We start from the raw sequence: 12,255 nt of genomic DNA, 5'->3' as shown, positions 1-12,255 counted from the left end.
ATCATGCAGAAGAATCTATGAGGCAGATCCAAGTCTTCTCTTCGTCTCCACTGGTCACAGTATGCTCCCATCATGGTAGGTTCATGCTGAGAAAGAGAAGAGCAAGTGTAGCATGAGTGAGGCATGGGAATTTTTGGTTCACTTCTTTATGTAACTTACTTGTGCCTTAAAGGCGTGCTTGGTGTGTGTGCCACTTTCATTTGATGATGAAGTGCTGCTGTGCACACCAAAATTTATGGGTTGGTGGGTCAGGTGACACCTGGATCATGGTAGGAAATTCAAACTGCATGGTACCTTGGTGACCCATCATTGAGCCTTGACGTAGGTAAAAAGCTATTTCCCAAAAGGAGAATTTTTGCCACAAAGGATGGCAGGGCTTTACTCTAAAATCCCAATGGTCTGCACTATCATTAATCTATAAAGGCCTGCCAAAGGTTCCAAACAGCTTCCCTCTCTTGTCACTGATACTTTAACCCCATTGGATCTTCTGGATCATGTGGCCCAACTGGCGGAGCAGCTTGCCTAGCAGCATGGATTTATCATAGAGACGTCTTTTTTTTTTTCCCCTTCTGAGGCTGTTTTTTTTGTTGTTGTTGTTTGTTTGTTTGTTTTATCTCAAAATCTTAAAGCAGCTTTCTAGGTCACTTGGTAAATATCCTGGAGTAGCCCACCCAAATGGGATATATATTTCCTCCAAAATCCAAAAAGGCCCTGTGTCTCTTTTAGGCATTGTGTCTCTTTTAGATGCAGTTTGGAAAAAAAAAAAAAAAAAAACTGACAAGAACAATTAGAAGAGGAAAAGTGTATTTGGGGGTCATGGTTTCTGAGGTCTCAGTCTATAGACAGCTGACCCCATTACCTGGGACCTAGGTGAGCAGAACATCATGGTGGAAAGGTGTGAAGGAAGAAAGCAGCTCAGAACATGGCAATCAGGAAACAGACAGAGGGCCCCCACTCACCACGGATAAATATAAGCACTAAAGGCATGCCCCCATTGTGACTCATCTCTTTTAGCCATACCTTACCTATCTACATTTACCACCCAGTCAATCCATATCAGCGAACTAATGTATGATTTTGGTTATACCTCTTATAATCTAATCATTTCACATTTGAAAATTCTTGCACTGTCTCACACATGAAATTTTGGGAGATGCCTATATCTAAACCTTAACATTCTCATACCTTAGAAGGGCTATCTTTTTTAATTAATTAATTAATTAGTTTTATAGTAGAATGCATTTTGACATATAATATACAAAGGGAGCACAACTTCTCATTCCTCTGGTTGTACGTAATTCAGAGTCACTCCGCTAGTATAATCATATATGATATAGGGTAATAACATCTGTTTCTGTCTAGTATCCTTCCTATCCCCACAACTCCACCCCTCCCCTGACTCCCCTCTACACAAACCAAAGTTCCTATATTGTTCCCTATCCCTCAGCCCCACTATAGAACAGCATCCACTTGTCAGAAAAAACATTTGGCTTTTAGTTTTTTGGGATTGGCTTATTTCACTTAGCATGATATTCTCTAGTTCCATCCATTTACCTGCAAATGCTATAATTTTATCCTTCTCTAATGCTGAGTAATATTCTACTGTGTAGATATACCACATTTTCTTTATCCATTCATCTGTTGAAGGACATCTAAGTTGGTTTCATAGTTTAGCTATTGTGAATTGAGCTACTATAAACATTGATATGGCTACATCACTGAGCCATATCAATGTAGTATGCTGATTTTAGGTCCTTTGGGTATGAACTGAGGAGTGGGATCACTGGGTCAAATGGTGGTTCCATTCCAAGTTTTCTAAGGAATCTCCATACTGTTTCCATAGTGGTTGCACCAATTTGCAGTCCCACCAACAATGTATGAGTGTACCTTTTCACCTACGTCCGCATCAACGCTTATTATTGCTTGTATTCTTGATAATTGCCATTCTGACTGGAGTGAGATGAAATCTTAGTAGTTTTGATTTGCATTTCTCTAACTACTAGAGATAATGAACATTTTTTCCATATTTTTGTTGATCAAGAAGGGCTATCTTGACATGCTTCATACCACTGGGCCCCTAGAAATGCCACTGAAGTAGAAGACCTCTGAATTTTTTTCATGTTTATTTCTTATCCTCTAACATTCAAGTGTCCTACCAATAAGCATGGGGGACCTTGTTTTCTAGGTCCCATTGCATATGGTTATTAAAGTAATGGAACAATGTGATATCTTGTAGGAGAAAGACAATCAAAATCCTTACAAACTACATTGTGACATAAGGCTGGAAATTTTATATACTCCTGAGAGAGGACATTTTATCCCCCTTGGGTAAGGGTAGACTACTATAAATTCACCTAGCTGGAGTCAGATACTACATGATAACATTTTGGTCAATGATAGACTACATATATGATGTGTCCTGTAAGGTTATCATGAAGCTGAAAAATTCCTATCACCTAGAGACATCATAATTGTCATAATATATGGCACAACTCATTGCTCATGTGTGTAAGGGTGATGCTGTTGTAAATAAACTTATCGCATTATCAGTTGTATAAAAGCATATAGCACATATAATTAAGTACAGTATATAAAACATTTTTTGGCAGTGCTGGTGATTGAATTCCAAACCTTGTACATACTAAGCAAATACTCTGCCACTGAGCTATACAGCCCAAATATTTTTTAGTGGGCGTTTGAACCTGGTGTCTTGCATATGTTAAGCATGCACTCTACCACTGAGCCACACCCCCAGCCAAGTATATAATATTTTATAATGATAATAAGTGACTATGTTATTGGTTTATATATTTGCTATACTATGCTTTTTATAATTATTTTATTATTTTATTTTTAAATTTGTGCAGGCTTTTTTAATCTTTATTTTTTTTAGTTATAGGTGGACACAATATCTTTTTTAAATTTTTATGTGGTGCTGAGGATTGAACCTAGTGCTTCATGCATGCTAGGCAATTGCTCTTCCTCTGAGCCACAACCCCAGCCCTAATTACTTTATAATGTACTCTTTTTAGTTGTAAGAAAAAATTTTGCATGAATTGACCATGTTGAATTAGTGATCTATACCATCTAAGTTTACATAACTATACTCTGCGATATTTGCATGGTGACAGTTTCACCTAATAATACATTTCTCAGAACATATCTCTACCATTAAGTGACCCACATGATAGTATTTATATGCACACATATATGCATATATACATACATATCTTATACACATATATGCATATATGTGTATATACACATATGCTTATATATGCATGTATATATGGAGAGAGAGAGAGAGAGATTTTGATTTTGATTGATTTATTTAAGGAATTGGTTTATGCAGCTATTAAAGAAGGCTGGAAAGTCCAAAATCTACAGTGTGGGCCATTAGGGTGGACACCCAGGGAAGAGCTACTGTTGCATGCTTTAGCGCAAACTCAGAGGCTGTTTGCTGACAATGTTTTTGTTTTTGCTTTTCTTGAGAGAGGTCAGTCTGATCTTATTCAGTCCTTCAACTGATTGTATAAAGCCCATCCACAATATGGAGAGCAGTCTGCTTTACTCAAAACCCACTAATTTAAAGCAATGCTCATCCAAAAACATTCTTCTAGAAATATTTAGTGATGTTTCACTAAATATCTGGGCACAGTGGTCCAGCCATGTTAACTCATAAAGTTAGCAATTACAATGAATAAAGTTTGTTTCATCAACAATTTCTAATTCATTCTTCCATATCTTGTCCCCCATTACCATATTCAGTTCCGCATATCCTTATATTGCCCCTTTCTTGCCCAAGGTAGTCTGTTCAATTCTACTCCTGATTTTAGAATTATATTTATCTTATCCCTATTACAACCCCCTCTTCCCAGGAAACTTTTCACAACTGTTATCCAAATAAAAGGTAACCCTATAAATAATCTCTATTATTTATTAAATTACTTACTGTGTTAATAGTTTATGTTGAATCAGTATAGTCATTAAGACGTGGGAGTGTTCTGTATTAAATGCACATGGACAGGTAGAGTTAAGGCATTGTAATGGGTAGGGAATGGAGACAAGTTTTGACAAGGGAATTTTCTGGCTGCCTTATAATGTCATTTTGTGGGTGGCTATCCAGTCCTTGTATATCAAACCCCAGCCATTTAATACCTAGTTCTCCTTTTTGTTTTTCCTCCTCTGCCCCACGTTTTACTTTTTATTGAACATGTTACAAAAGAGGTTTAGTTAAAAAGATCAAATCCCACGTCATCGTCAGACTCCTCAGATTCTTGTTTCTTTGCTTCAACTTCCTTCTCCTCAGCTGGGGCAGCAGTGATGGTGGTGGGGACAGGCCCTCCTGCTGGAGCAGGTCTGCCAGCCCCCACATTGCTGATGAGGCTCCTGATGTCGACATTGGCCTGGGTCTTTGCAAACAAGCCAGGCCCAAAAGGTTCAAAATTTATACCAGATAACTTATTTATTTTTTATTATTTTTTTTAGTTGTTGTTGGACACATACCTTTTTAATTTTTTTTTTTAATGTGGTGCTGAGAATCAAACTCAGGGCCTCACTCATGCTAGGCAAACACTCTACCGCTGAGCCACAATCACAGCCCCACCAGATGTTTTAATTATGACATTGTTTTTAATATTCTTCTCCATGAAGGATGAGATTGGTCTAGATGCAGGCAAGTTCAGGAATGAAGGCCATGGTGAGGGTATGCTCAGTGCTACCTCAGTGAGGAGAGGGCCTCACCCAGTATGTCCTTAGCTTTCTCAGAAGGATAAATCACTGCGGTAGCAGCTGAGGAAAGTCTGTTCCTTTTTAATGCTTTTTTCCAAAAAGGACAAAAGTAAAGATAAATAAATAAATGTGTTTTTTAAAATTTAATACCTTTATTCCATTCATTTATTTTTATGTGGTGCTGAGGGTCGAACCCAGGGCCCCTGCGCATGCTAGGCGAGCACTCTACTACTGAGCCACAATCCCAGCCCTAGAAGTTGGAGATGGTATTCTTTTTTTTTTTTTTTTTCAGGAACTTGCAGGAGTTTAGTAGAGTTGGACAACAAGATGCTGAAATAGTGTGGTAGGAGGTGACACTAATAAAACTGGCAGGAGTGAGATCCTGAATAACTGTGTAGATATCCACAGGAGTCTAGAATGCCTCTTGAAGGGGAAAGGTACCCATTGGATGGGAAGCAGGGTGAAATAAGGTCCGATTTGTATTTTTGAAAGGTTCCTCTTGTGTGAAGGTACTCAGGACGAATTGTAGCCATGGTGGAATAACAGTGGTTTACTCATGTGGGTGCCTTTTGTTCTTGTCTTTTTTTTCCTTCTCATAGGCCTCAGGGGCTCAACTTATTTCTTTTTCCTTTGGTACATGCCACCATCTTTTCTGTCCATTGGATATATTTCTACAAAATTCCCTAAGATTGGGACATATGTGTCCTAGCTCCTCATTTTTATTATATACAAGCCTTTTTGTCTTAATAGCTATTGGTATTTATTGGAATATGAAGACAGAGGGTTACAAAAATCACAAACATGAGGATGTTTAAAAACCTTAAGCTATTTCAACTATAGTTTTTTGATTCTTTAGAAATGGCAACCGGAAGCCCAGCCATCCTTCAACCCATCAAGCTTCATGGCAAGGAGGACACTGATAGCCATTGAATCTGATGGGACTAAATATGTGAAGAGGGAAATGAAACTCCATAAAGAAATGATGAATGATATGTCATTACTCTCCTTTTTAAGTTAAGTTAGTTCAGAACTTTTTGATTAGGAGAGAAAATCCTTTCCATTTTCTCAGATGTTCAAATTAGACCCAGATGTCCCCTTTCCTTCATGTATCATTTATTTTTCTCTTCTGTCTTTATTCTCAAAATACCTAAGGCAGAGCTCCATATAGCTGAGGGTTAGACAAAGTTCTTCTGTATCAGTGTCTTGACTGGCCCATAGTTACAAAGGTTTCTTTGTTTTGGTGTTAGTGATGTTGTTTAAGGCTGGGTTGGGTAAATATTAGCCGTTAAAGTTTCTTCCTTTCAACTGGTACATAAGCAATTTCCAAAACAGCTGTAGAATAGAGATGGATAGGACAGACTTGTAAGTCATTGTGAGAGAGTATCAGGCAAGAAGAAAGCAAGAGGTTCAATAGATTATAATAGTTGGGAGCATGAGAACTTTAGTGGCAAGCTGGTGTCAATAGCTTTTCTGCTAGTGAACAAAGATATTGCTTAAGCATTGGAACCACACCTTGAGTCTTCGGCAATCTTATCCAAATTTTGCCAGAAACTCTTAGATGAGGGTTCTTAGGCTAAGATGTATGTCTACAGAGACATTGTTTCTTGAATTAAGAAATGTATTGCCACTGGGAGTTGTGGTACATGCCTATAATCCCAGAAACTCAGGAGGCTGAGGTAGGAGGATCACAAGTTCCAGAACAGCCTCAGAAACTTAGCAAGGCCTTAAGCAACCTAGTGAGACCCTGTCTCAAAATTAAAAAAATAAATAAATAAAAAGCTGGGGATGAAGCTCAGAGGCAGATCACCCCTGGGTTCAATCCCCAATACAGGAAGGGGAGGTCTTCAGATCAAAAACAAAAACAGAGATTTATCTTTTCCTTTGTTTCCTCAGTACTGGGGATTAAGTCCAGGGGTGCTCTGCTTCTGAGCTACATATCCAGTCCTTTATTGTCTAATGTTTTATTTTGAGACAGGGTCTCACTAAAATTGCTCTGGCTGATGTGGAACTTGTGACCCTTCTGTGCATGTGCGACGTTGCATGACTCATTTAGAGACTGTCTTTAAGGACTTGAAATAACAAAGGGCTTTTAGGTGAGAAACACTTTGCTAGTTAAATGTGACATTTTCTAGTCTATCTTCTTTTTACAATTTTTATTGGTGCATTATAATTATACATAATTATGGAATTCATTTTGACATATTTGTACATGCACACAACATAACAATATAATATGGTCAATTTTGTTCTTCTAGATTCTCTGAGGCAAGTGATGAAAAGGCATTTTTCCCTTAAGAAAAATTGAAAGTCCTTTGCTCACTTGATTCTATAACTAGCTGAGAAAATCAATTCTGCTAAGATGACTTTTTTTTTCCACTACTTCAAAAAACTTTTTCCATCCATTACTTCTTGGTAGAGTCTATACTAGTTGTTGGCTATACACTCATTCTAACTTCAAGAAACTTATGTAGCTTAGTGAGGAGATATTAAAAGAATCATAAAATACAGAAACATGTTGCTTTAAAGGTGGCAGCTCAAAGAATCAGAGTTTAAGTCATGTCTCTATGTTTGGGGAGGGGAAAAAAAAGGTTTCCTTGAAAAGGCAACCTTTAAACAGTTATGGGGTGTGTGTGGGGGACTCCAGTAGAGTAACCAAAATGTGCGAAAGAACTGAGAATTGTTGGTCCAGTTGGAGAACTACATGTTCAGCCTCTTGGAGTGTATAGGGCTGCCTCAACCGTGGTCAGAACACCAGGGTTTCTGTGTGCCATGTAAGTTGATGTGATTCTAGTCTAGAGCTATTAATAGAAATCTGATAACTATCTACATTTGACTAAAGATACCATTTAAATCTTCCTGAAGCAAACGCTCAGGTAATGATTTTTCAGAAACATTCCTCTCTAATCAAGTCTCTCTTGGCAGGAATGGTGGTATATTAATTTATAGGACTAAAAGTTCATGAATCAAACGTGCTGATGGCCAGTTTCCAGTCCTCTCAGGTGGGCCAGCAGAGTAGGGCCAGCTCTCTTAAGTCCTGGCACAGAGTGTTGGATAGTTGAGCCTGCCATTCCTCCTCTCTCCGAAATAAACTGAGGATTAGGGAGACGATGGATGGGTACGGAGGGCTTTTAGAGGTCAAGCACATTACTCAGATCTTAAGTTGGGAATTGAAAGGCCTGTCACCAGAAAGACTGCCCGAACCTGAATGGCGATTTGTAGTCAAGAATTCCAGTACCTCTCTCTCCTCTCCTCTCCTCACCTCTTCCAATTATTTGCAGTTTTTCCTCAGCTATATGTCCTTTACCCACCCTGACTTGTCTATCTCCCACGATCTCCTTTCCAAGTCTTTTGCTTTCTTTCTCCTCTTTCCTGCCTCGTGGGGTGCCAGTACTCGGAGCTTGGGCAGTTATTTGCTTTGCTAGCATTTCCATCCTCCTCCTTCTATCATTTCTCGCCGGCGCCCAGTCCTCTCCTACCGCCGGGTTGGTCGGGTTGTTCGCCCGGAGGCGGCTCCAGGAACCTGAGGCGGATGCAGCCACGAATCTGCCACGTCTTCGCTGCCAGCTGTCCAGCGCCTGCGTGGGGTCTGGGGGCGGGGCTGCGGGGGGGCGGTATCTGCGCGTGAGCGGCGTGTGAGCGGCCCAATGGGGAGTGCCGGCGGCGGCGCGCTGCGCGCCGAGGGGCGGGGCTCAGCGGCGGTTGCTGGCGGAGCCTGGGAGGGCGAGTAGGCTATAGTTACCTCGGCCGTCGCATCCTCGAGGGAATAGTGTCGCCGCCATCCCCGCCCCCGAGCTCGTCCACCGCCCCTGAAGCTCTCGTGTGCTCCCGGGAATCTCTCTAGCTGTCTGCCCTTGGCCTTGCGGACCGCGCCTCCAGCAGCATGTGTGGTAAGGGGCCGCGGGCGGGGGGCGTGTTGCGGGGCGGTGCTGGGGTGCGGTGCGGGCGCCGTGGAGGCCGGAGACGCCGGGTGGGAGCGGGAGTGCCGAGGGTACGAATTCTGGGTGATAAGGCAACGGGATGCCTGCGGTGGCAGCTGCGGCTGTCGCGGGGGCGGGAGTCCGAGTGGTGGTCTGGAGGAGGACACCTGAGAGGCGGGCGGGCCCCAGAGGCGATCACAGGAGCCGGAGGGGGCGCCTTTGCGCATGGAAGGAACCAAGAGGAGAGAAATACCTATAGGGAAAAAGGAGGAGAGTGCTGAAGGAAAGGCGGCTTGTGAAGGGGGTGTCTCTAAAAGGGTTCACCAGGTGAGGCAACCTGTAGAACATCGAGTGACATGTGTTGAACTTATCTTGCATTCTTTAAAATCAAAAACAAACCTTAATTTTATTCTCTTTCTTTCAAGCAGGCCCAATAGAAAACAGATACTAAATCTAGCTGGAGCTACAACAATGACATTATATATGGTCTTACTTCCTGCCACTCCCTGTCTCAACATAAGCCATCGCTAATCAATAACTTGATGAAGTGAGCTTAGATCTGATTCCCTGGTGTAAGAGGCCTTGAAATGTCCCTGGTGATAGATCGCACATCATGTTATCACTTGCATGTGCACCCATTTAAAATACTCGCTATGAAAAATTTAATGAGTGTCTTTCCTAGAACAGTTAAAAAGTAAAGTTAGACCTTTCTATTCCATGTTTGGGAGTTGTTTTATTACCCCAAAGTGTTGACATTTCCAGAATGGAATATTTTTAAAAATATTTTTTAGTTGTTGATGTACCTTTATTATTTATTTATTTATATGTGGTGCTGAGGATCGAACTCAGAGCCTTACACATGCCAGGCAAGTGCTCTGCCACTGAGTCAAAACCTCAGCCCCCAGAATGGAATCTTAAATTACTGATGTACTTAAACCATTGTCAGTAAAAAGAATTGTATTTTTACTTTTCATTTTGAAATTTACAACAGACTTTAATCCTAGAAGACAGAACACTTTTTAAAGAGCAGTACAATTGTTACAGAATTGAAGCTACTTGGGAAACTTACTCTTTGCAGCCTTTGGCATGAAGGGACTGAGCAGGAGGTGGATTGTACTCACTAGTGTATATTTTTCCTATATTTAACTTTATGTTCATTTCAGCTTCTGAAAATGAGGAGCAGGTTTAAATTTAGAGTTGATTTTAAAAAAACACATAAAAACAAATGCCTATAAATAGCTTACTGAAATTAATAGAGTTGAGCTGATTTCAGAATCAGTTATACTTTTGCTATGTCTATGTGGTTTTGTAAAACACATAATTAGTTTGGAGTTGTGAAATAGTGAATTTGCAAACTGGTTAATCCTTGTTGTGCTCATGGCATTTAACTGCTTTTGAATGATGAGTTGTATGCCTGGTATTCTGATTGCAGGTCATTTCCTCATCTTGTTCCAGGAAAAAAGAGTGTCAAAGTACTATAAGAAAAGATCTGGTTTAGGAAAGGTTTATATAAGGGTGGAGACTAAATATTGACAGTTTTCGCAAAGCCAATATAGAATATCCATTCAGCAGAGTTTTACTGTTGAGAAAACCCATTATAAAGAATAAATAAGTTAGTACAACATTTTAGGCATTTCTGAGGTCCTGTTTATAACCTAGTTTTACATGATTCCAGGTGGGGTCCAGAATTTATTTCCTCTATGATGTAAATTCTTTAAGTTAACTGTTAAGAAGGTGAGAGTTTGCCTTTATTTTGCTCCTATAGCTTAATCACCGAAGTGAAATTTGGTCAGAAAAATTGAGTGGAAATGAGAATAGATGGAAGCATTAGAAGTTTCTAAATATTTGAGGCTGAGTGCAGTGATACACTCCTGTAATCAAGCAGCTTGGAAGGCTGAGGCAGGAGGATCACAAGTTTGCTGCCACCCTCTGTAATTAAGCAAGAGTTATGTCTTGTTAAGAATGAAATAAAGAATAGAAAGGACTGGGAATGTAGCTCAGTGATAGAGTGCTCTTGGGTTCAATCCCCAGTAGGGGGGGAAAAAGTAATTTACCTTGTGATTACTTGTTGCCTAGTTTAGTTTTTCTAAAAGATTATTTTGTTTCAACCTTGTAAAATGTTGAAGCAGAAGAATAAGGATTGGAGTTTCTGTGATATTCTTTTTTCAATCAGCTAAACTGATAAAACTTAACATGTTTGTAACTTTTTATTGGATTGTTGAAAAAAGAAAAGAGATCCTGTGGTCAGTCAGGATTAATTGAGTAGCAACAGTGTGGCACTTTTTTTTTGGGGGGGGGGGGCTTAGAACCTTTAAGGGGTTAAAAGTAAGGATTGTGAATCTCTCAGAAAATAATAGGGTATCTGTTTTTCAAAATATTTTATCTTTCATTCTTGGTTCTTTGTAATATGCTTTATTCTTTTTTATTTGTATTACGTTTGGTTTTGCTGAGAGGGTATCAGGTCATTTAAACTGCTACTTAACCTTTTCATAGGTTTTTGCTGTTTTAAAAACATGGAATTTTACCCTTTCTGATCTGATGCTATATGTACATTTTGCAAATGAGGTTCTACTCAAAAGCAATGGGAGAACTTGTAATTTAAAAGTATCCTGAGATGTATCAATTTTTTTTTTTTTTTTTTTTTTAGTAATTGTATCATGTAATAGAGTTGGAGGTAATTGAGGGATTCCGAGACTGGCTGTTAGGATGAGTCAAAACCAGTACTGTTAACATATCCTTAGAAATCATACTGGATATAAAGAAGTTGTGAGAGAAAATAATTAATTGCTTAATAAGCATTCCTCAGTTTTGTTCCTTAGAAAGGGAGAAGTTAATAGGTGCTGATTATGAACAGTAAAAAATGGGAAAGGGGGTGCTGGGGATGTGGCTCAAGCGGTAGCGTGCTTGCCTGGCATGCATGCGGCCTGGGTTCGATCCTCAGCACCACGTACAAACAAAGATGTTGTGTCCGCCTATAACTAAAAAATAAATACTAAAAAAAGTTCTCTCTCTTCCTCTCTCTCTAAAAACTCTCTCTCTCTTAAAAAAAAAAAAAAAAAGGGAAAGGGTTTTGTATGTTACACACCTATTTGGGAAAATTGCTCTTTGAGATTCATGATTAGTAAGATTAAGGATTCTAAAAAGTCCCCAAAATAAACCTGTTAGTTTAGTTTAACCCAGTATTTCTTAATTACTTTTTAAATAAAACCTCCTCATCCTTTTTTAGTATCCTGCAAAATAGTATTCTGTTTCTGTGGTTTGGAAATTCTTGACTATATTTCAGGTATCTAGAAAGTGTTAGAAGATACTTGAAGATATTTGAAGTGGTATCTTTATACTTGACACTCTGTCCTTTGGAGAGGTGACTAAAGCAAGGGAGTTGCCTTCAAGTAATTGCTTTCTAGTCAGGGGAAGCAAAATGAATACACATGGAATAGCTAGCTGTGATAATCTACAGTCCTTGTTCATTACCATATCATAGACCACAAGAGGAAAGTAGAAATTCAGAGACTCAGAGAGACCTATGTGTTAGACCAGGAGTATTCCTAATGATGGGGCATGATTCTTAGCTTGAGAAATAGTGTTGGCTGGTGGAGAGTGTTCTATG

General features: G+C 39.6%; 1 protein-coding gene and 1 pseudogene across 2 annotated transcripts in view; one reads left to right on the top strand and one right to left on the bottom strand.

Moving 5' to 3' along the window:
- Positions 1 to 4,229: 4,229 nt before the first annotated feature.
- Positions 4,230 to 4,698, bottom strand: LOC143380741 (large ribosomal subunit protein P1-like; annotated as a pseudogene).
- Positions 4,699 to 8,443: 3,745 nt separating this feature from the next.
- Gfpt1 (glutamine--fructose-6-phosphate transaminase 1) overlaps positions 8,444 to 12,255 on the top strand; it is a 67,536-nt gene continuing 63,724 nt past the window's right edge. For both annotated transcript variants that reach the window (XM_076833028.2, XM_076833027.2), the window contains exon 1: positions 8,444 to 8,618. In XM_076833028.2, the coding sequence (XP_076689143.1) occupies positions 8,612 to 8,618 (7 nt within the window). In that variant the 5' untranslated portion in view covers positions 8,444 to 8,611. The remainder of the gene's footprint in view (positions 8,619 to 12,255) is intronic.

This window comes from Callospermophilus lateralis, chromosome 14 (assembly GCF_048772815.1).
Source record: "Callospermophilus lateralis isolate mCalLat2 chromosome 14, mCalLat2.hap1, whole genome shotgun sequence".
NCBI lineage: Eukaryota > Metazoa > Chordata > Mammalia > Rodentia > Sciuridae > Callospermophilus > Callospermophilus lateralis.
Note: the sequence above shows the minus strand (reverse complement) of the source record. Positions and strands in the feature narration are given on the sequence as shown.